A 25672-nucleotide genomic window follows, 5' to 3' on the forward strand; every position below is an offset into this window, starting at 1 on the left:
TAAGCCATCAATATTTCTATATAACCATATGGGTTAGCATCTTCCTGCTTCTTCAAAAATGTAAGCCATCAATATTTCTATATAACCATATGGGAAGATCGTCATGAAAAATTGAAGACTGGAATAAAAGGCTGTCCATATAGGCCCAAATATTAATGGCTATCTGTCCAATGAGGCATTTTGGGGGCATTTGTTTATTCCTGTGACAGAACTTGTTGAACTTTTATATTGAAGAAGTCCTGTTTGAAAACTAGTAGTTTATTGTTGTTGAAGATATACAAAACCACAGAAATAATTATTAAATGAGTATTTGAATACATACAGCTTGTAAAATGTTTTTTTTTTTGAAAAACGATGAGAAAATTACCTATTTCAAGCATATAAGTACTTTCCCCCAAAATTACAACCTGTTAAGCTGTCTTGCAACACAGGCCTTTATACATGGTCGAACTTCTGTACATAGTTTCAGTCTAATCTTAGCATTGATCTATACAACTTGAAAACATAAAAGTTTAATAATATATTTTGTACAACATCAGAAAACCAGGCTGAAATACCGTTTTCAATAAAAATGGTTGTGTGGGATGAAAGAAATAGATGTTATTTCTAATAATTTGTCAAAAAAGGTTATAAATAGACAACAGTCATATATAATAAAAAAAGAATATGCATAGCAGTACATATATGTATATTCAGCAAAATAAAAAGGTCAACAATAACATTAACAAGAGCTGTCATAAGACAGCGCGATCGACTACGCTGCTTTGACTTAGAAGTGAACACAATAACGAGGTATTATGTGCCTGTCAAAAGCAATAAAACAATCAAATAAAAAGTGAACAAGAATCGCAATGTGACAAAACTAGGTTTTTAATGATTGGCAGAAGAGATTTAGTTTCAACTGCTTTCTTCTATTTTTTGTAACAGTGACCTTGATCCTAAGGGCCCCAAACACAATCCCATGGAAGTCATCCATAAATTCTTCCTACATATCAAGTTTAGTCACAGTATGTCAACCATTACTGAAACAGTAATCTATTTTTAGAAACAGTGACCTTGACCCTAGGGGGCCTAAAAGCAATCCATGAAAGCTCTGCATAAACTTGTCCTATATACCAAGTTTGGTCACACTATATCAACCCTTTACTGAGTTATTCAGTACTAACCATATTTCTAATTTAGCAACAGTGACCTTGACCTAGACCATAACTCTCGGGGCGCAAAACACAATCTCAGGAAAGGTCTCTATAAACTATTCCTATGTACCAAGTTTGGTCACAATATGTAGACCCTTACTTAAGTTATGCAATACCAACCCTTTTCTATTAATAGTAACCTTGACCTTGATCCCAGGGGCCTCAAACGCATTCCAATAAAAGGTCTCCATAAACCCTTTGTATATACCAAGTTTGGTCTCTTTATGTCAAACCTAGCTAAAAAGCGAAAATTATTCGATACATATGCAGTGGTCGAAATTAGCACAAGCCCGCAAATCCTGCTCTGGTAAAATGTCTTCCAGACTTGCTCAAATTCTGAATTTTATTTAGCAGGGCTTGTTCATAAATATGATTCCATGCAATAAAACAAGAGTTCGGGCTTGTTCATCCAAAAGTGTAATTTCGATGACTGTATATGGTGACTTTGATGCTGCCCTCCCATGACGCAAGTCATTCAATATGAAAATGCGGTTAAGAATATAAAAATGTGCCTTACAAAAGAAATTAAATAAAAAAAAAAAATCATTCAAGGGCCATAATTTGTATGTAGGGTTAAAATGAAGTTATGTTCCTTGTTGTAAGATGGTAGTCAATAATTCTGCGTAGTACTTAGTGCATTGAATGAATGGTATATAAGTTTTTTTATTAAAATCCCAACTTGCCCTAAAACTTTAACCTGCTCTTAAACTTTAACTTAGGTCAATCAGGGGTCATAACTTGTATTAAGGATAATATGGAGTTATGAAACCTCATTGTGTGATGGTCCTGAATGACTGTGTGAAGTAGTAAGTCAATTAAATGAAGGGTATTGGACTTATAAGTGAAAATCCAAACTTGCCCTAAAACTTTGACCAGACCCCGACGCCGACGCTGGGGTGAGTAGTATAGCCCTCCTTATTCTTCGAATAGTCGAGCTAAAAACCAATTTATCTATTATGAGTTTATTAATACATAAACTTACATTTGTTTGTTTGTATGGATTTAAATTAAATGAAAGAAAATATCTTAAGTTCCAAAAGCTTTCGATTATCAACTACATAAATCAAAACAAGAATGACACAGGGCTATTGCATTTTAGTAGGTTTAATGAAAGAAAATATATTATTAATTAAATCCCAAAAGCTTTCGAATACCTACCACAAAATGCCGAAGAGTTAATGCAAATGCTTGTCTGTTTGCTGTTGTTTTTATGAGTACAAGGTGCATAAAGATGGTAAAGACTTGCTGTACATGAGTGTTTAGTCGCTGGTAACATGTGTACAACAAGTTTTAAGTTATTTTAGAATTGGTTTGGTTATGTAAGGAATGAAATGCTGTGACTGATGTATCTTGAAACGGTGAGTATAGACTATTAAAGGTTTGTCCATGCCCATTGTATGTATGATGGCCTTACTCCACAAATTTCCCCATGCAGTTTTATTTATGGAATTTGAATGCCTTAAGATTTTTCCTTCATTAGTTTACTATGTACAGTTGTATAAAACCGAACTGAACTATGTTGGTAGTTGTATGATAACGATGAAGGTCATCAGATACACTCCTCAAACGAAAAGTGAAAAAAAAGAAGGAAGAATGAAGCCGGCTTGGCTTCAGTTAAGATTATCGCGATCTGAACATATCCAAAGATGTTGCGTTCATCAGAAAATATTTTTTTATTGCCGAAAGGACATTCATTGATGGAATAGAAGTTGAGGTGTAAATATTGAGGTCTGACCAAGGTAAATCTTTTTGCTCAACAAACACAATGAACACATGAAGCCAAATGCCATCACAATACACCAGCGTTTTTTCTCATATACCAGACAAGCTTAAAGTAAATATAAAACAAATTATGAAGAAAACTATGCGTAGTACATGTATATATTATAACAAAGCTATAACCTAAATATGGTTTACAACAATTTTGAATAAAGTTATATTAACTTAGACTAGTCCCTCTCATTGGCACAATGTTGTGTGAGAGTGTGGTCTTGTGTTGTGGAGTTAACTGGAGAACTCCAAGAAAACCCACATGTCCAACTTGGTGACTACAAACTATTATTTGAAAATTAAACATGAAGAAATAGAGAAAAAATAATTATCACGATTATTTATTATACATTGGAGAGTATTAACCTCTTACATCAACAGTTTTGTTATAATTATTACAGTCATTTGTGTCATTTGATTTCTTAAATGTACATAATATTGTACAAAAATGTCATTACAATTTGTTTTCTATTGGTTCAACTTTCCTTTTCTAATTCATTCACTAAATAAAGATTTCTTTCCCAAAATTTCGAACAGCAATAAAAAAACAAACCCACTTCGGTTCTTGTTAAATTCAGGACTAAAATCCATTCATGATAATATTCCTATATTTTGGTCATGACAGCCATGGTCATAAAGTCCTCATATGAGACTGTGATTCTGCCAGCCCGCTGCGTGTCACGGGCAGAGAACATGTCCGTTAGCGACTTCACCATCACACAACACTGAATGAACTGGTCCAGGTTCATGCTTCGGCGCCCGTGGAAATCAAACTTGGTGATACACATCTGATGGAACTGGGGCGAAAAGTTGTAACCCATCCCTGTCAGAGCTGAAATGAATAAAAAGATTGCAGAGAGCAACACAACTTGAATTCATGTTGATTTTATTTATAATACATGGTCTGATGTCCCTCATCATTAATAAGATTTCAGGTCAATGAATATTGATCTTTATTATATGCTTTCCTGTTGTTTATAGGGATTTATCAGTGTAATAAAACTGAAATTTTAGCCTGCTCTCAGTTCCAAATCAAATGTTAGAGTGCACAGGGCTGGAACACAATTTCAACGACTTCATTTCTTAAATGACATTAAGTCGCACACAAATTGGGGCATTTTTCTAAAAAGTGTAATTAAATGACTTTTAACTCCAATTTTAGGCATTTAATAAAAATAAAATTGTTTGTTTCAGTATAAGATAGACATATATTTCACCTCGTGAACACCAAAAGTGAATATATCATTCGTGGCTACGCCACTCGTGAAATCTGTTGGTGTTTACAAGGTGAAAAATATAACGATCTTACACTAAAACAAACAATTATACTCTATGTCATGGCACATTTGCAAAAGTGAGACATTGTAAAAGATTTAATAACATATTATTTTCAGTTCTGTCTGAAATACTTATGTACTATTATGCATTTTTCTTTTGTCAAAATTCTTTATTTATTACTTCATTGTACATTAAATCTTCATTGCTTGTTTGTCCATAATGTTTGTGTTTTTTCACTTGTACAATTCAATAAATACATTTTAAACTTAAGTATAACCTATGCAGCCCTCATTTTCTAACACAGCCTTAAATGGCAATGGGCCAATAAACAATACAAAGGAAATCTGGTGCCCTGCTTTGCAACCAGTGCTATAAACAGAGGATGCACTGATGGAGATAATCCTTAAACTAGACCCTTAATCATCAACAGACAATAGGCTTGTCTACATTCATTCCATTTCTATGCATTTTATTATTATAATACACCTTCTACAAAGCTTTATGGTCAGTAATAGGTGATTGAAACGTGTTTTTTTTATCAGTTAAGGGTAAATGTATGGGTCTATGTGACAGATGGCAGTTAAATAATCATGTCAATTATATAAGCCAATTAAGGCATGTACCCATTGTTGCCCAATCATTCTTAGTCCCACCATCTTGTGACATAAGTGAGTTCTCATTTTTGTTTCCGCTGCAATAACACTTACCTTGACCCAGCTCATGTGCCTCAATAGATCCAGTCCTGTTGCCATCAAATCGCTCGAACACTCCCTTCCACTGCTGAATATAGCTCCACAAAGCCTGGAACTCTGGCAGCTCAATCTGACCAGTTTGGTCTTTATCAAACATCGCTAAAAAATGGAAAAATAGTTCCTGGTGAAATGATACTGTTATAGTAGTTATGTGTGTATGAAATAAGGCAAAAGTAGAGTTGAGTGTTATGATGCAAAGTAGTTCCTGAGCTTTTAATGCATGTTGTAAAATAAGATGAACCATCCCAGCTCATTTTGTGAAGTTTGGCAAATTGGTGTTTGTCAAACATCAATGAAATGAGAAAAAGTAGTTCCTGGGGCAATGAAAATAATAACTGATTAGTTCCTTAAGGCCTGGAACTCGCTCAGTGTTGTCAACCAAGGGTGGAATGAGAAAAATAATTTATTGGCGTAATTATGTTAAAGTAGTTCTGAATGACATATGGCCAAAGTAGTTCCTGACATATGGCCAAAGTAATTCCTGACATATGGCCAAAGTAGTTCCTGACATATGGCCAAAGTAATTCCTGACATATGGCCAAAGTAGTTCAGGACATATGGCCAACTTAGTTCCGGACATATGGCGAAAGTAGTTCCGTACATATGGCCAAAGTAGTTCCTGACATATGGCCAAAGTAGTTCCTGGCATATGGCCAAAGTAGTTCTGGACATATGGCCAAAGTAGATCAGGACATATGGCCAAAATAGTTCAGGGCATATGGCCAAAGTAGTTCAGAACATATGGCCAAAGTAGTTCAGGACATATGGCCAAAATAGTTCCTGACATTAGCCAAAAAAGTTCATGACTTATGGCCAAAGAAGTTCAGGACATATGGCCAAAATAGTTCCAGACATATGGCCAAAGTAGTTCCAGACATATGGCCAAAGGTTCATGACTTAGGGCAAAAGTAGTTCCTGACATGGTTAAAGTAGTTCCAGACATATTGCGAAAGTAGTTCCTGACATATGGTCAAAGAAGTTCATGACTTATGGCAAAAGTAGTTCCTGACATATGGCCAAAATAGTTTCAGACATATGGCCAAAGTAGTTCCAGATATATGGTCAAAGTAGTTCCTGACATATGGCCAAAATAGTTCCAGACGTATGGCCAAAGTAGTTCCTGACATATGGCCAAAGAAGTTCATGACTTATGGCAAAAGTAGTTCCTGACATATGGCCAAAGTAGTTCCAGACATATGGCAAAAGTTGGAAGTTGTTCCTTACATATGGCCAAAGAAGTCCATGACTTATGGCAACAGTAGTTCCTGACATATGGCCAACGTAATTCTAGACATATGGCCAAAGTAGTTCAGGAGATATGGCCAAAGAAGTTCCTGCCATATGGCCAAAGTAGTTCAGGACATATGGCCAAAATAGTTCCAGACATATGGCCAAAGTAGTTCCTGACATATGGCCAAAAAAGTTCATGACTTATGGCAAAAGTAGTTCCTGAGTTATGGCCAAAGTAGTTCCAGACATATGGCCAAAGAAGTTCCTGACATATGGCCAAAGAAATTCATGACTTATGGCAAAAGTAGTTCCTGACATATGGCCAAAGTAGTTCCAAACATATTAAAGCAAAGTTGCAAAAGAAGTTCAACTGACCAATCATGAGCCTGCATGTTTCTGGGTTGAAGTGCGACCAGTTTCCATTCACGAGGGCCTGTTGAAGCTCCAAGGCTGAGATTCGCCCACTGCGATCTGCGTCCACTGCCATAAACCAGGCCTGAACCTGGGGGTCGACCTGGGGGGCCCCCCACTGTCCTGTAACAGGTAGCAGATAAATGATATTGGTGTTATGTTTTATAATCAAATGCAAATAAAGAGAATATTACATGAGGAGTGGTCATTATTCAAAAACTTGGACTAACAGAAACTTTAAGAATATTCTATATCATAGGGGAAAAAACATAATTTTAGGAATGCAGCTAAAACCATGGGGAGGTCTGACACTGAGACCTCTCTTTCTCCCTGTTGATTCATCATAAAAACTAATACCTTGTGGTGCTCCGTAGCCAGGAGGGGCTCCTCCAGGGGCCCCATAGGGCTGACTTGTAGGGACTCCATATGGGGCCTGGGCTTGGCCATATGCTGATATAATAAATAACTATAAGGTATAAAAAGAGCGAACGCCAACGCATGTCTGTTCATGATTTATATATATGTGAGCTAGCTATACACTACTACAATTAAAGTTCTCACTAAACAAAGAGAGCAGAAACTATTTATTATTATTAACAGTGACCTTGACCCTGAAAACCCTTAAAGGGACTGGCTCATGTTTTGGCACCGAATATAATTTTCCCGGTAATGCATCTGAAAGGGCATACAATATGAATCTTTTACTCTTTTGATACCGAAGTTGCAGAAAAAAATATAATTACAATTAAAGTATAAAAAAACCACCTGGTTTTAGTGGGAAGCAAACCTACTTCTGGACAGTAATTTTTTTTTTTAGAAAACTGATACTCTATAGACTCGACCATAGAGACTCATATTATGCAGAAAATTTTTTATTGAACATATTGGTAGCATTTTATGGATATATGTCAATAAACCAATCACACTACAGCTTTTTGTTGAATCGGGTTATTGTAACGCTTTTCACAATTGTGGACTTCAAAAGAACATTTGAGCATATATAAACTTTTGTTAAAGGGTTGCAGTCGTCAGTACCTTAGTTTTAACACTTTGCCACATTTTGTAATACTAAAAAATGTGCATTTTATAAACCATGAATGAGTCCCTTTAATGCAATCCCATGGTTAGTCTCCACATAAGTTTGCTACATGCATAAACCAATAACCAGATATATGTCACTTCTAACTAGCAAAATTATTGAGTTAAAACCATTTACTTTATTTTTAGTTACAGTGACCTTCACCGTGACTCACATACCAATAATACAATCCCAAGGAATGCCTCCATGTGAGCTTTCTACATAACAAGTGTCAAATCTATATATAAATCTTAACTAAAATTATTTAGCCATTGAGCAGAAGCCACCAGTTTGAGGCATGCACAGATGCACTTTCAATGACATCTTTATTCTACCTTGTTTCCAATGATGATATAACTATGCATATTCACAATACAGCCTATTGCTGATCTCACTCATATTGCAAACCGCTATGCCTCAGATGGCAAGATGATATGGCCCAGAATTGAAGACCATCATAGTAATGGCCCAGATTATCATACTATACAACATTGACTGGTACATCCGATATGGCCCAGGTCTTTTTTTTTATATTACAATAACATTAAGCACCGTTCTGGGTGGTAAAATCTTCCAATCTGTGTCTTAATTTTTTTAGGTCTTAGCAGTACCATCCTTGAGACTGAGATGTAAAATCTGGGCTGAATCAGCAATGGGCCATATTTCATCTATTCCTACAATACGTACCAGGTTGTCCTGGAGGAGCACCATATCCAGGCTGACCATAAGGAGGCTGCAAAAAAGAGAAAATGATACAGATATGATCATGACTTTAAGACAGTGCTCCAGCTAGGCCTTAATAGCAGGGTGAGACACCCCTCTGCCCTTTTCCAGCGCCCTGCTGACTTTTTACTACACCCTGCTGCTCACTTTTGTTTTTCAGAAATAAGATGACTGTTAAATTGGCAGACATGCGAACAGTCTGAGCAGACAGCCAACGACAAAAGTACCAAACAAACCTTGTATAATTGCCATTTGTAAGGATTACAGTAGCTGCTATTTTATTTGTCTAGCGTTCATGAAGTTCAAAACACAGTTTTATAGAAAAGAAGCAAATTAACATAAAATGTTGATTATAAATAAAATAGCTAACTTGCTTCATTTAAACCAGATAACAAATTAAAAACAAATTGATGTATTGCAAACAAGACTTCATTTATCAACTCATGTATCTTGAGCTTATACGTGTCTGGTTAAGAGTAAACATAGATGAAAATATTTCTAGAATGTGTCACAGCAAAGGCCAATAAACAGCGCCGGGGGCTTTGAGGGCGGATAAATTTAATGCAGCAAGTTGGAGCGCTCAGACTTATATAAAGTTGTTATGCCTAAAAACCTGTTAATATTTTTATATTCATTGTACTGTAGGTTATTCAAGTCAAGACAAGTCTAGTCAAATTCGTTGTCGAGAATGTCTTGTAATTTCTGTAAATAGCTCTCCCATTATGTATAACATGCCGTTTTGAAAGAACATTAAATTGAATATACAAACATTTATAAACATAATGTTGCAGTGTCATTTCTATGCATTTATTGAAATTACATTTATTGTAACTATCGAAATAACCTTTAATCTATTACTGTCTTTAGAAAGTAGAACTTTAATGGTCCCGACCCAGGATCAATAAAAACAATTCCTGAAACAGAGGTCCTGGCTGTGATAGTTCCCGTATAGCACTTTATTGGTCGATATAAATAGTCCAGGTGTTTCCCTCAAATAATTCCCAGGTCCTGGCAAATCCGGTGCTTGCCGAATGGGTATAACCCGATGGCGAGGGTAAGTAAGCTTCCCCCCCCCCCCCAAAAAAAAAAATATAACTGCCAAGACAATGTACTGTAGCCATAGTCATTCTAAAATGCTGTCCAGGCTTTTTTTAATGATGGTTAGCCTGGACTCATTAAAAAAAAAAGGCCTGGACGGCATTTTAGAATGACTAACTGTAGCCACTGCCTATTTCAAAATAAGCGGGATGAGGAAGATAGTGGAGTGGAGAGAAAAAATCTAATTGGACAGACAGGACAAAGCCAAAACCTTATCCCTGACAATCAGATAGAATAAAATACTTTACAGCTCGTCAGTATATAAAACCACTGAATCGATATAACAACCTTGCAAAACTAAAAAAAATCATTAAAAGCATCAGAAACTGTGTAGTCCTGAGAATGTTTGCACCTAATCAACAAATAAAAACTGTTGTCATATGAATTACACAAAGGGCTGAATAAGATCTAAATCACACGTTCATTTATTCTTATCCTTATTAAGTAAACATAGGGAAATAAAAACACTTCCTGATTTACCTGTCCGTAGTTCGCCATATTTAATTTTGTGATGTAAAACGAATTTTATTTTTACGTTAAAAAAAAATAGTATTAAAAGTTACCAAAACATCACATATTGACTTAAAATCAGTTTTTCAGAAATCAGTTTGTGCAAAAGTGTTAAAACAATGAGATGACTGATGGAAAAACATTTTTGAAGCTATTTAGAAAATTATTTTCGTTTAGTCAAACTGATTTTCATCATTCGGAATTTCTCGGCCATTTTTATCAAAAACAACGTAAATATGCCCGAGGAATTCCGAATGGATTTTTATGTGAAGCCAGTTTCCTGCCGAATCTACAATAAGTTAATTTGAAAACGGGTACCAATGCAGCATCGTACGATCACTTTGTGTTATTTAGACGTTGGTTTTTCACGCCCAATTCAATGAGCGTCTGTAGTCAGGAAGAGTCAGAAAGTAGACTCAAAACCCACACTGATTTATAAATACTGAATCACCTCATTGATATCAGTGATAGTATAAAGTAATAAATGGAATAGACTTGGATACATTCTTGCTAAGTAATGACTGTCAAAACTTGAATGAAAATTTGCAGAGATAAAAATCACCAAATACTTCTGGTTTTATAACACAAACGGAACAAAATACAATTACACTTTTATAGACTATACATGTATACAGTTTATGTATACAGTACATGTCATAGTTAGGTAAACAGTAACAATGAACTCTCTTGAAGCGCTTTGTCTTCTCTTGTTCGCTCATCAATCATTGGTAAGTCAACTTTTAACTTTTTTTACTGTGCTCAGTGCTGTAATTCTTCATTTATGTCATTGTCTTTAAGTTGATCACATTTAACAGTTTAAGAAAATTGAGCAGTTTATATTATAAAATGTTCATGTATTGATACTGATATAATATGGCTTCGGCCAACAGTTTTAAGTTTTGGTTACTCCATTATAGATTAAAGAGGATCTTAATAAATGCCAGAAGGTCTTTTAGGTTTAGGGCAGATTGCCTGGGTGACATTCACTCCTGCAAAACTGGAAATTCAAACCTGAATAGTAAACAGACACCTGACAGTTCTTAAGAGTTATGCTATTTAACAGTGAGAACTCCTTAATCTGCCAAGCAAGAATGTCATGATCGCACATTGGTGTTTCATAATAATAAAGGCTCAGAAAGGTATGCGACCAGTCAGGGTATGTGCTCAAATTACTTAATTGAGTCTTAAATCTCGCACTTGAAAGTCGGGTGCTCTACCAACTGATCAAGCTAGTTAGCCAAGAAAATCCGAGAGGTCCTGGGTTGCTCACCCAGGCTGTGGCTTGTTCAGTGCTTTTGCCAGCTCAAGTATAGGTCTTGTGGTAGCAGGGAATTGGCCTTATCTGGAATGTCCCTGGATGCAGAGATTTTACCAGCAGTTTGTCTCAGCAGGGCAGGTTTTTTACATGGGATTGGCTAGACCGAAAGTCAAAGTCCCCGCTTTTCCCCAGACCTGGTGGGCCGTGGTTACAATTGACTGGTGCATTATAAACACAAACAGAAGTGACATTGGAAATGACTTTGAATATCAACTTTTTTCTAACAAGTTGGAAAGAAACCTTTTCTTACTTTTCTTATTAGTTGAAGTGAGGCAGAAAACAACAGCAATTAAATGTCAAATTACAGTATTAGACTTATCTGAATTTGCATTTGTAGTTTGAGTTAAATGACCTATGATATATATAAAAAATATAAAACTAGTTATTCATATTATGAATAATTAATGTACAACCTTCGAGCAGCTTTGATAAATCAGTTGCAACATACTAGTATAAAATGGCTATAATTTAATTTTCATTTTAACTGAAGAAAGTACGATAGCATAATATATATAAATATATTAATATTATATAAGAAAAAATATGCATGACATAATATAAATATATTGAGTAAATTAAAGAGTTCACTGAGATTACATGGATATTGGATATATGCTTAGACCAATTATTCAAGTTTAACATGTAAATGTACATACAATAAATATTTGAGATTTGAGATGTATATGCAAGTAAATTCCTCGATATATAAGTAAAAAATCAAAGCCTTGTCATGACATTTTTGAAGAAAAAACGTCCAGATACTTCAATAACTTTATATTATGCAAGTGTTACCATTATGTTTCCTTCTTCATGTATTGGTAGCTAGAATTGCAAGATCTAATATTCGTATGTGATTATATCTAATAAAATAAAATATTCAAATGTCAACTTGGGCTAGTTCTATTCAAAAAAACAGGACGTAAATGCAGTCAGTAATATTTGACATTTAAACCAACATTGTTTATACTTTTTTCCTTGGCGTTTGTAAATTTTAGCAATCCCTACTATTGCAAAAGCATTTCCAGCTATCAGATGTCAATTTTTTATTTTCTGAAAATAGTTTAACAGTCATCAAAATTAGACTTTGGGATCAACAGCATGAATTATTATACTATTGCTTGGCATCAAATTTTTGAACAAGCCCTGCTGTATAAAATTCAGAATTTGAGCAAGCCCGAAAGACATTTTACCAGTGCAGGGCTTGTGGGCTTGTGCTAATTTCGACCACTGGTTTTAGTGTCTGTACACTTACTAAAGATGCACTAAATGAAATAATTATTGTTATTATTTAGTAGTGGTCTGTTTTTGGTTGAAACAATGAAACCAGAATGGTGTGATTTTCTGTGGGGTCATAAATGATAACATATTCATAATATGTTCATATTTTGCTGATAAATTGTCATATGGTGCGGTCAAATTTGGTATTTGAGACCTTTCATTGACTTAATGGATATTTGATTAGATAAAAAGTCATCTTCCGATTATATGAATGTTGAGTATTATGTACACACTTGATTGTCGCATTTATCGGACATTTTGTTGATTTATTTAAGTCAATCTTGTTGTTAGGTACAAGTGACGTACACTGACTACTCCTAGGTTAATGTTTGTTAAATGCATCTATCAAATTAAACAGTAGTCCTGATTGATTTGGGATTGATAAATGCATATTAACAAACATTAACATGATTAGTATTCAAAATTATATGTTGTCTATTGACTCAGCTTTAGAGCTACTAATTCACTTGATTAACATCAATAATGGCTGACTGCAAATTCGCCAAAATTAAAATATATACAGTAGATGGCATCCCATTGGACAAAATATAATTTGAAACACTAGACACACAATTAACGCATTTAGTCACAGAAAACATGAGTGGCATTTAAGTGAGAATGAGTGATACAGTTTTTATAACTGATACATCTCAAGCCTGCAGAGGCTATGACTACAAAAAGTATCAAGTATAGACACTCAGACTCAGAAAAGCACTAATATTTAATTTTACAATTAATCATCTTTATTCCATTCATTTTTCAAAAATAAATAAGAATTTTCGTACAGTTTCTAACAGTAGTATATGTAAGTTTCATCAGCAAAACTCATCATCAACTAGAAAGAAAGTTACATTGAAATTCGGATTTGCAGTTTGAATTCAGACATATGACTGTTTGTAATCATGGCACCAGCTTTTATTTTGTATGCTTTGTTCAGCTTCTTGATTAAATTATAATATTGGGAAAAACTAGCTTATGTGTTTTCCAATGAAACATGTTGGTAACAAATAAATGATGGATTTTTTTACGAATTTTTCATTTTTGACTTTGAATTCTCTAGCCTTTTTCTTTGTATACATTTACTTTTATGAAGGCAAAAAAAATGAAAGGTTACAAGTCATTAAACTCCAAAAATGGGGAGATAATTTTGTAAACTCTGATTTTAATTCAAGTATTACAACAATAAAACCAGTCAGCAAGACATTTTCACCCAATTTTGAGTTAATCTTGCTCAGTTCAGCCTTTTCATGACATAATATTTGTTTTTCGTTAAATAGGCATCCAATATAGAAAGTTGGAATTCTATAGATTTAACAATATTAGCGTCAAAGTTTCAAGATAACCGCAATTTTCAAGTTGAAATTAAGGTCATCGTGCCATTAGTTACAAGTTTGTAAACAGTGAATTCTTCATCTGTTGTGATGTAATTGTTTACATTTGTTTTGTTGATTTTGCATGATCAGAAATACAGCTGTTAATCGATAGGCAAATAACTGTCAAAAAAGTTATCGTATGATATGATAGGACAACTTCGACATGACACAGTACAAGTGCAATGTCATTTTTGCTGCAATGTTAAACTAATTTATTTCGTAGACTAACATTTTGTCCTAACTTTATGTTTGAGTACTGCGATAAGATGGTATATTAAAGCTGCACTCTGAAATTATGACAGTTCTGACCTTTTTTTAAATTTTATTTTACCTCAGAATTAGCTAATTTTGGCAACAATATGCCTACAATTCAGTCATATAAAGATAACTTTAAGACAGATCTCAGTTGTTTGGAATACTGTTGAAAATATTTCATTTTTCTTAAGATCTTAGTAATGCTTCTAGCCATTAAAAAAATTTGAGCGTAAATATGAAAACTGCGATCTGCTGTTAATAAATTGTCAGACATATAATGGTATGCAAATATTGGTTCTTTCCAAGACAAAAAATAAAAAGTTGTTAAAACAAGCATACTATTTATGTGAGAGAGCAGCTTTAAAAAAAAAACTAAGTTTACAGGCTGAACTGGACCTCCTTATCAAAATACTTCAAAATGTCTTAAGATAAACAGATGTAGTTAAGTAATAGTGGTAGAACATATAAGTAAATCACAAAAAAATAAGCGCATACATTCAATATCTATGTAGGAAAATCCTTGAAGTCTATACAAATCTTGAGTGTCCTTGGGTCTAATTTTTGAGTTGGAAATCACCTCATAATGTAGCAAGATTGTAGATATAAGATTAAAATATCGCCTGTTTTATCGTTTTCCTGCTTTTTTGTCATCAGGAGTGTTCAATGGGTGCCTCGTATGATTCTATACATTGAATAATAGACATGTCCTGCGTGTCCTGCCTCGTATGATTCTATACATTGAATAATAGACATGTCCTGCGTGTCCTGTACGTCCTTCAGGGTCTGATTTGTTCGTTATAAATCACCTCATTACATGGCTAGATAAATTTTAAGGAAAAATTGGATGAAAGTACTGCATGTTTTATCATATTAATTATATGTGACGCAATCTGCAAAAACCAGCTAATCCTCCATTCAAGTTTTAAGCCTATGTTTGGGATTTCTGAGGAAAGGTACACATGCTCTAAGATGCACCTCAAAACCAGAGATATTATAATGCTATTTGTATTTATTAATTGTGTCATTCATATATATGAGACATTTGCACTTTGATCTAATCTTAATTGCCTTTGAAGTGTTTTTCCAAAGTCCCCCCTCAACTCTCGAGTGCTATTATTATAGATAATACACTAGTTACTTTATGTAATGTAATGCTTTATATATATGTCTTGAAATGATATCACCATTGTTAAACATGTGGTGAAAGCCACAACAATCTATCTCATTCTTATTTGATGTCATTTACAATCTTATCGCTTTTACAATTGAGGCTTTTATATGTATATTGTATACATATTGTTCCTTCTATTGCAACAATTGCATACTGATTTTCCATTCATGATGTTGTAGTTGGTTTCAATGTCCGGAAGTATTTATGCAGGGGTGTCTTCACTGTAGGAGAATGTTGCCGCGGCCCTTCCAAAGGGGATATTTTTACAAAAGGGAATTGAATGTACACAGTACTCATTCATAATATCAAATTTATTTATTGTTGTGCGTTATATAACCTAGATTAACATTAATTTTATATACTTGATTTTAACAGGTGACAACATAATTATTGCAATAAAAATGCCTCTTTCATGGCAACTTTTGTCAGATTTTTTGCTATATTTTTCTTCATGAAAAGGTTAGGAGTTTATGCTTGAAAATGGGGAAAAAGATATACATGTTAAGGGGGAAATGGGGCCAAAATTTGGCCAAAAAATCATTTGAAAGACAGCCCTGTCATGTGATCAGAATTACTTAATAATCGCTCCCCGTTAAATTAAAAGGTTTAGTGTGTGGGAGTTACTGAACACCATTTGAACTCTGATGAGTGCCTTCAAACACTCTCCCTATGAGGTGAGACTGATCCTCTGGCATTGATCCAAGAGGTCATGGGTTTTAGCCCCACATTGGACACTCTTTATTCCTCTAGGCCCCTTTAAAAGACCATCTGACTGCGCTCAGTATCCCGCAGGTATTTTTCACATTCTTAAGCTCTAATGCAGAGGTCGAAATATGGCTTCTTCCTAGTTGAAAGAAAGTATTACTAGTATGAATAAACTTCCTTTTATTTGTTTTTAATAAATCAATATGTGCCTTCAAAATCTCCAACCCACTCAAATTGATCCACTTTTTGACCATTAAAAGTATGGTGAGATTAAACTGGTGTTTAAACTATGGGATGATATGTGGCGTTAAAACTACAATGGGATGATTGGTCGTTCGAGTGTGGGTTATGTCAATGTGTGATGTAACAAATGTCCCTATTTAATGAAGAGGTTAATCAGAATCATACTATTGGTTTAAGGCAATCTTTCATCAGTTATCCTCATGTTACATGGTGTGAGATTTATCAAGGAAATGAGGAGATACTCCGTTAAATGTATACAATTGTGCACTTAGCTTCACTCTGGTCTTTGATATAGAACATTCTTAAACTTATATATATATGATATTGATCTTGCATTATTTATAAATAGATTTGTTATGAAATATTCATAACCAGTTCCCCTATTTTTTTTTAAAAAACCCTCGCCATTGACCAGTTTGACTTAATAAAACAACCGGTATTGAAAATATAAGAAAAAAACGTTTAATGGAATTAGACTAAATTATAATGACACAATTTTTACAATGATTATTCACACTTGTGTACACATTAGTTAAACATGTATCCATAACTCTTGACTTTTGTAATCGTCAAGTGACACTCCTTATAAATCAACTTCCTAACAACCATAGGCATTTCCTTGTGGCGGCATTTTACTCTTTTAGTTTTCCTTGATGTTGCACAAATTAAAGTCAATATACTTAATTATACCCTTATGAAGATACATACATAGGGATGTGATATGTCTTCCTTTTCACAGATTTCCACGGATATTTGGACTCCTTTTGAACTAATTAAAAAAATATCAACTGGTTGTAACTTTAATTGTTGGTTAAGTATTGACACTTCAGTTTGATCCAAACTTGAAGTCAGCTGAGAGCACTCAAAAGGGCTTCTCAAAAGCCTGAGTTTTGCTCCTCCAGCATCAGGGTGCTTCACCACTTTTGGCCCTCATTGCCCCCCCCCCCCCACCTCCCAAAAAACCATCACTGAAAATTAATGGTGTAAGCCCTTCAGCTGCCAAGTCAATCACAATTAATCACATCCATGAAAAAACAGACTGCACAAAAATTGTTTTGATGCTATATTTTATTACAATCACCCTCAGTTATTCCCTTAACTTAAAACGTTTCAAGCAAAATTATGTAGTGGAATTCAAGTTCCTGTGTCCTGCATATTATGTGACTTCTAAGTAAATCTCTTCATTGGTTTAACTAATATGAATATTTATATGAGGATGTCTGGGAGGCATCATGTCAATTTCTCGATACACCTTGTTTTGGTTGTACCCCCAACCTTTTGCACTGCGGGGCGGAGGGTGTGGCTTTAAAGTCTGGCAATAGGAAGACAATTTAATTGGCGATGTGCGCAACTGATCCATTCCTGGGATGAATCAATCTATGGAAAAAAAGTTTTTGAATTTTAACTCTTGTCTAGTTCAGCAGAGAGATGGCTGTGCATCAGGCTTATTATTTCAGTGGTACTTTATTTTGAATACTTTGATACTAAAAATATTTCTATAACATAGATTATGTTTTATAGGTTTTTTAAACTTTGTACATGTATTGACAAAATGATTTATTTATTTGCTACCATTTCAGGGATTCCTTGAGCAGCCGTCAAACTTCGGCGACCCTGGTCAGTGTGTCTGGTATGAGGAATGCGGGAAAGGATTTAATGGAGGAAAACTCAATTGCCCCGCACCTCCCTCGGCTCGCAACGCCCCCCGCCTTACTGATCCCGCCTCACTTCAGATAATCAAGGACTACTGTCCCAGTCTTTATGCAGGTTTGACATATATTTTGTTCCATTCAGTTCTTTTGAATAAAATTATTTGAAATCATGTTGCTATAACAGATTTGAAATGAATACATTGGGCCGATTTTTCAACTAAACATTGTGATGAAAGACATTGTTTACTACACTTTTGTAAACTTGAATTTGAAGTTCTTGATGATGTGCTCATAGATTTAAAACAACAAACAATTGATCTCAAACGTAAATATGAAAAACTGCAATCTGATCTTTTGATAGCAGTTTTATATTACTGGTTGTTGTAGATAAAGATTAGATTTAGGTACGCAAAAATTGGCTCATTCGAAGATAACAAATGAAAAAAGGTATAAAAACATTAAATCTGTGAGAGTGCAGCTTTATGATCTTTTTCTTCCATTTTACTTCAAAACAAGGTCATTGACATTGATCAATATATGTTTTCAGGGGATGATAATACACACACATGTTGCTCGCCCGATCAAATCCACACATTCAAAAACAGTTTATCTGTCCCGATCTCGCTTCTCCACGGATGTCCGGTATGCCTGCGGAACTTCCTGAATACTATCTGCCAACTCACTTGTTCCCCACATCAAAGTCGATTCATGTGGGCCAACATGTCTGCACCATACCCTGATGACGTTGTCAATAGCACAGGAATCCCCGAAGTCACACTACAAATGTCAAACAAGTTTGCTAACGACCTTTATGACTCGTGTAAAGATGTGAATGGAGTGTTTTTTGTAAAGGCTTTGACCTTTCTCTGTGGCAGGCCCGTTTCTCAGTGTTCCCCGCAAGCATGGTTCGGCTTTCTTGGATCTCTAGGGAATGGACAATCTCCTTTCCCGATTAAGTACACGATCAGTGACCAGCCATGGACTGCTCCAGATGGATCCGTTATTGAACCATTCAACACGCAGAATCCCGGATGCCATGAAGTGTTACGTCCAGAACAGACAAGTCCTGTGATAGGTCTGAATGTTTAGTGACTTCCTTTCTTACAATCTTATCCTCCCAAATAAATATTCTGTGCAGTTGATTGCGTAATTGGTATTGAATGTTATTTTAACTTTTGCACAACTTTTTTTTGCTCATAAAATTAGATTTTTGCCAGTTTGAGCAAACATTGGTCAATTAAATATATATTTACCAGATTTTAAATTCAAGACCACATGGTGTCGCAAAATCACCAATTATATTGAACCTTACCAAAATGAAACAGTCTATAGTATTTTATACTGACAATATTTGTTTTATCATACAGGAAACCACCCTTGCGCTTGCTCTGACTGTGGTCTGGCATGTAACACCTCGGTTTTAATACCTCGTCCTGGTTTAGCCAGCAGAACCACGTACCTGGATTCTGTCTTTGGGTAAGTGCGATATGCATTAATTTGCCAATGGGTAGTTGTGGTATGGATTAATTTGCCAATTGGGTAAATTTAGTACGAATTAATTTGTCAAATTGGTAAATGTGGTACGGATTAATTTGCCAATTGGGTAAGTGCCATACAAATCCATTTGCGCATTGGGTAAGTGCAGGATAGATTACTTTGCCAGTTGGGTAAGTATATTTAACCATATGCTATTGTTTGGTCACAAAATATGTACAGTCGAAACCTGTTGGCTCGCTTGGCTCGAATTCCTCGATGGCTCGAACTGGATGTTAAGGACCGCTTTCTTTAAACTAAAGGTAAGCATTCCTGCTTGGCTCGAATTTTCTGAGACTTGAGGTATTTTCGGGCCGGTCACTGGGAGTTCGAGCCATCGGGGTTTGACATTATACTGGTATGTAATTTCAAGTCAAATAAATTCATTAATGATAATGATGCGGTACATGGGGGTCTGTATCAATAACTTTTTTGTACTTATTCAGTGATTTGTTTTTAAATCTGCTTGAAAGCGTTCCTTGGACTTGCTTTTTTCAAAACCTGGGTCCTTGGCCAAAATATTCTGTTATGCATTATTTATTTTCTTTACACATATTAATGGTATTACTTTAATAAGTACATCCTGCTGGTTCACATGTTTTAAAATAATGGATCCCAAGGAAAAAGTAGCATTTTAGGACTTGGGATGTTAACAAAATAATTGAATTTACCACTTCTTATTAATTTAAACTTTGTTTATTTTTCAGTGCCGGGAAATACACAACAGCCGAGGTGATTATCGAGAGGGCAGATGACATGACACCGCTGATTCACAATTTACCCCCACCCTCAGCAGAGCAAGTCACATTTACATCGATTTTTGATAAGGATTTTATGAAACAGGTAAGTCAGACATGCATCATCTGCTCAGTCCTATAGTTTTCCTATTGCTAAAACAAGTCCCAAAAGTGACCAATTAAAATTTTCAATGTTTGTTTAAAAATATCATGAAAAAATAAGATTTATTTTATTACAAACTTAATTAAACAATTTTTGTATGGAAGAATTGGTGTTTTCTTAAAGAAACAAACATTTAGTTTTTAGAACATTCTTGATTCAGTTTTTCAGCATAATTTGAATTTGTAATATTAGTCAAAATAACACATTTTCCCAATCAAAACTGCCCTGGACCCATTCCTAAAATAATGCAAAAAAAACCTGTGTAACGTGTTTGGCATCCATGATAATGGGGTGCTCTTGTTCTATTTATAAGTCCATAGGGCTGTTGAAACAAGGAATAAGAACAGTCTCCATGATTGGCCGTATTCTATTCATCACTGATTTAAATATTTGAGACCCTTTTAAGTGATTTATCCATCAGATCTATATTTTTATTGATCATTGTATGCAGCTTATTTGCCAATGACTTTCAAACAAGTTAATATACACATAGATTTAATTAGGGCCTCACACATAGATTTAATTAGGGCCTCACACATAGATTTAATTAGGGCCTCACACATAGATTTAATTAGGGCCTCACAAATAGGACCACAAGTATTATCCTGGGATCAGCTGTATTTCATTCATCTCTGATACAAATATTTGATGCTCTTATAGTTGATTTATCAAGATATATTTTTATTGATCATTGTACACAGCTTATTTACCGATGTCTTTCAAACAAGTTAATCTACAAACAGACTATATTAGGGCCTTACAAAGTGAGCTACGATGAACTAGCCCGAAATTCATATACTTTTGCTTGGCATTACATTGTTGAAAAAGCCAGGTGCTGTATAAAACCCAGAATTTGAGCAAGCACAGAAAGCATTTTACCAGTGTAGGGCTTGCGGGCTTGTGCTAGTTTAGACTGTTGCGTAACAAGTTTGATCATGGAACTTCTGCATCTCACAGTAAGTCTGTGTATATAAGATATAGAAGGAAAACCAATCCCAAGGATATCTCCCTTTATTTTCAGGTTCTAGATTTGCAATCTCAAATCACTGAACTAGAGGCCCACGGTGGGGTCACACATGCTGTTCCGTTTTCAAACATCTGCGCGCACGTGCAAGGGTCATCAAGCTGTGTTGTACATAGCGTAGCTCAGTACTTCCAGAATAACGATACCAAAGTCGATAAAATCATTTATGACAGCTTTGGGTTCTACGTTGAAGGAGATTACTTGGATCACTTTATGTCCTGTTCTAGGTGAGGAAATCTATAGTTCTTTGTATAATAATCAGTGTTTGTATTGTTCTTGAAAAACAGAAATGGTTGAAGTCAAGTTACAAAAACTTAATTTAACATGAAATCAAAGGGAATGGCTCATGTTTTTGCACCAATTTTTTTTTCAGTAATGCATCTGAACACACTTAAAAATATTACAACTATTCTACTCTTCAGATTCGCAGAAAAAAGTACATTTAAAGTATAAAACATTCTGCTTTTGGTGTGGTGCAAACCCATGACAGTACAGTCAAGGAAAATAAAAAACTGCCAACAAAATCTCATGCACATATGCCATAAGGACTCGTACACAAACTCAAAGATAACAAAAATAAACTTAACCTTTCAGCCTTTTGTTGAATCACTCTTCTAATGCTTTTCAAAATCATGGACTTCAAAGACAATATTTTAGCATACATCACCATTTGTTGAAGGGTTCCAGCCGTCGGTATCTTAGTTTTAACACTCCTAATGATTTACCACACACTTTATTTTGTCATGAATACATGAAAAAGTGCATTTTTCAAAAAAACATGAGCGAGTTCCTTGTGTAAAATGTGTAAGACAAAACATCCAACATTGTGGCCCTTTGAATGATTCATTCTGCATACATGTATATATGGTGAAACATGATTTTTTCAGACAACCAGATCTGAAGGTAGATGCTACAAAGTTACACATGTCTTGTGAGTCAACCTTCGGCCAGCCAACTCAACCATATATCGTCTTGGAGGGATATAACGGTCAGTTGATTTTGGGGGCTTTTGCATGTTTTTATCAAATCAGATTTGGCAATATTTCAAAGTTGAGCTATTGAATTTAAAATGATGTCAGCATTTAGAGTTATGGGACTTTTTTTGCATCCTGGATAATGCAAATAAATATTGCCGCATTTTATAAATGCATATGAATTTAAAGTTATCAAGACTCTACCGAGTCAAATATAAATCAAGATATAAAAATATATCAAGATCTACCAAGTCAAAATTATATCAAGGTATAAAAAATATCAAGATCTACCTAGTTAATATATACATCAAGATCTACCAAATAATAAAATATATATATATATATCAGGATCTACCAAGTCAAAAAATAGATAAAAGATCTACCAAGTAAAAAAAAAATGTAAATCAAGATCTACCAAATCAAAAAATATCTCTTATCTTAAAGCAAATATTGTAAAAATACTGTGATCTTAGCAATCTTCATTACATTGACTGGTACTTCCTCTTCCATTATTAAGGCAAAGCTTACGAAACAGCTACACGGTTTGTGTTGACATTTGTACTCAATGCATCGTCCCCTGCTGCGGACATAACAGCCTGGAAAAATAGCTTCGTGAAATTCTTCCAGTCGTACCACAACACAAACATGACCTTGACCTTTACCCCAAACCAGGAAATACATGTAAGTTGTTTACGCTGAATTCAAAGTTACTTGTTAGTTTCACTGCAGTAGCATGAATGAACATTAAAGATACCCTTACCTGATTTAGATAAAATAAGTATCATTTGAATCTTGATAAAAAAAATGGAGGTGAAATTGAAATTAATTTCTATCTCACAGGGAGCTATCAATGTTTTTACTAAGGTATTTGCAATAAAAACAGCTGAAAATACTTTGAAATGTATATAAATGACTTTGAAATAAAATCAAATAGGGTTTAAGCCCATTTACCTTGCTATAGGCTTGAATTCCTCATACTGAAGCAGACCCCCTCCAGGTTTTCAAGATTTGACAATTATCAGATAAAAGAACCCTGGGTTGATACTATTTTAAATTGGTATCTTTATAAGTGAAGACACAGGCATATTATCGACAAATTATCATTTCAGACCCATCAGCCTGTAGCTGACTCACCAACGGTTGAGGAAATCGAGGTAATCTTTTGCCAGACTGAATATTCATTTTCCATGTTTTTTAATGCTTGTCCAAGGTAAATTTTGCAAACAATTTGCCAGACCTCTTCTAATTTACAAATTGTTGTTACATTCATTATAATTATATAAAAAAAAAATAATGACATTTTATCATGGTTTCAACGTCATATTTATGATTTTAGATCATTTTAATTTCTGTAAAATTTATTTCATTCCAGCTAAAAGACTTCCCAAGTGTTGAAGTAACTAAGCGAGATGTGCAGGGCCCCAGCTACAATGTTGTAGAAATGGCAGGCACGCCGGCAGGGGAGACAATTCCAGTCAATATTGAGGATGAGGGTTTCAGGTTAGAGAACATGTAAAACATGATAAATTTTTCAACCCAGTGATCTCCCTTTACAAGCAGAAAAGATTACTATAACTTCAAATGGCATTTGTGTTACGTTTATGGCATTCTGTATTCTGCCCCAGGGGCCGTATTTATAAAACTTAAGTTATTTCCTAATTTAAGTCACTTTCATAATTTTAGTAACTCTTTATTCAATGAAATAAAAGAGAGTTTACATGTATTAAAAATACATTATTCTCATTAATTGAAAAAAAAACATACATTAATGTTAAAAACACTTAAAAAAAACATTTTTTTTAGTTTGACTATGAAAATCCTAGGAAATGACCTAAGATGCTTTATGAATCTGGTCCCTGGCCCCTTTCCGAAATTTAGAAAAAATAATAACCTATAAAATATATATAATACCTGCATTTGAAAATATATTGACAATGGAAAGTAAATGTTTTAGTGAGTTATAGAAGATATTCAGTCTTACAATTGTTGATTTCCCCTCTTTACCATGCTTTGTAAAAACTATAGTTGTGTGTAACCTATAGGGCTGACAACTTGTATTCTGAAGACCAGGATCTGGGGCAGTGTGTCTGGTACGGACAGTGTGAAAAGGGATGGAATGGGGGGAACCTGGTAAGAATATCTTCTGTTTCGAAAATAAAGTTGTGTGTAACCTACAGGGGAGACCACCTGTGTTCTGAAATCCAATGTGTTGAGTGATCAGGGTATTTTATATTTGAATGGAGGGGAACTGGTTACATTTCTGAAGACTGAATATTATCGTAAAGTGTGAAAATATTTCAAAATGAAATTGTTACAACTTTATATCAATTATTGTATGACTTTGAAATTTTAGCAGATTTTAGTGTGCTCTTTTGTATCTTTTTATTCTTTTAATCTTCAGTAGCTTTAATTCTAGTCAAAACGCACTGTTTACGTAGAAATGATACACTTAATTGTATCAGTTATAACATAATTTGGTTGTGGATTCTTCGAAGAGCATTTATGAATCATTTTCATAAATATGTCCACTTTGTGCCTTTTCATATTTAAATTGTTTCAATGAAATGGGTTTTTACATATTAGTTTTTTTAAATTACAGAATTGTAAAGCGACCAATGAGACAATCACACCTCCAAAGTTGACCAATAAAACGGGTCTGGCCATTGTGCAACAGTTCTGTCCTCTTCTATACAACGGTGAGTTGGTGAATCTGGCTGAAAGCTGTACTCTCACAAATTGACGGTTTTGACCTATTTTAAATCTTTTGTCTCAGAATCACCTCATTTTGGCAACAGCACCTTCAAGTCAGTCATAGAAGATAACTCACATTAGAACAGATCTCAACTGATTGGTATAAATTGGAAAATTTTGTTTTTCTTATTTAGCGATTAGTAACGCTTTTAGCCATAAAACATCAATTTTCAAACGTAAATCTGAACACTGACATGTGCTATTCTGGGAATAGTCTAACATCGCTGGGTATACATGGTTCGCACAGTCCTGGAAAAGTCCTGGAATTTGGTTTTGTCCTTGAAATGTACTTGAATTTAGGGGTACCTTGAAAAAAAGCCTAAAATGTACTTGAATTTAACTGAAAATCCTTGAAATTTTACAAATGTCCTTGAAAATAGACAAAAACCAAAAAGATTGACGATACTTTCGCTTTTTATTTAAAAAAAATAATTTTCGGCAAAACTCTA

The 25672-nt window shown here is 34.5% G+C and overlaps 2 protein-coding genes across 4 annotated transcripts in view; one reads left to right on the forward strand and one right to left on the reverse strand.

Moving 5' to 3' along the window:
* Positions 1–2142: 2142 nt before the first annotated feature.
* LOC128206038 (peflin-like) lies at positions 2143–10116 on the reverse strand. 2 transcript variants are annotated; one of them, XM_052908168.1, is made up of 6 exons: positions 10017–10116; positions 8403–8448; positions 6995–7087; positions 6602–6760; positions 4952–5095; positions 2143–3798 (listed from the first exon to the last, which is right to left on the reverse strand). In XM_052908168.1, the coding sequence occupies exons 1-6, from the start codon at positions 10032–10034 to the stop codon at positions 3572–3574; spliced, it is 687 nt and encodes a 228-aa protein (XP_052764128.1). In that variant the 5' UTR covers positions 10035–10116; the 3' UTR covers positions 2143–3571. The 2 variants fall into 2 exon arrangements, with proteins under 2 accessions (XP_052764128.1, XP_052764129.1); XM_052908169.1 differs by lacking the exon at positions 6995–7087 and having other exon boundaries at positions 10017–10049.
* A 285-nt stretch (positions 10117–10401) lies between these two features.
* The window catches only part of LOC128205859 (NPC intracellular cholesterol transporter 1-like), a 37494-nt gene continuing 22223 nt past the window's right edge, over positions 10402–25672 (forward strand). For both annotated transcript variants that reach the window (XM_052907871.1, XM_052907872.1), the window contains exons 1-12: positions 10402–10774; positions 17970–18156; positions 18589–19116; positions 19409–19517; positions 20282–20417; positions 21496–21725; positions 22386–22486; positions 22990–23153; positions 23582–23626; positions 23845–23972; positions 24515–24602; positions 25072–25168. In XM_052907871.1, the coding sequence (XP_052763831.1) occupies positions 10724–10774; positions 17970–18156; positions 18589–19116; positions 19409–19517; positions 20282–20417; positions 21496–21725; positions 22386–22486; positions 22990–23153; positions 23582–23626; positions 23845–23972; positions 24515–24602; positions 25072–25168 (1864 nt within the window). In that variant the 5' untranslated portion in view covers positions 10402–10723. The remainder of the gene's footprint in view (positions 10775–17969; positions 18157–18588; positions 19117–19408; positions 19518–20281; positions 20418–21495; positions 21726–22385; positions 22487–22989; positions 23154–23581; positions 23627–23844; positions 23973–24514; positions 24603–25071; positions 25169–25672) is intronic.

This window comes from Mya arenaria, chromosome 10 (genome assembly GCF_026914265.1).
Source record: "Mya arenaria isolate MELC-2E11 chromosome 10, ASM2691426v1".
Taxonomy (NCBI): domain Eukaryota; kingdom Metazoa; phylum Mollusca; class Bivalvia; order Myida; family Myidae; genus Mya; species Mya arenaria.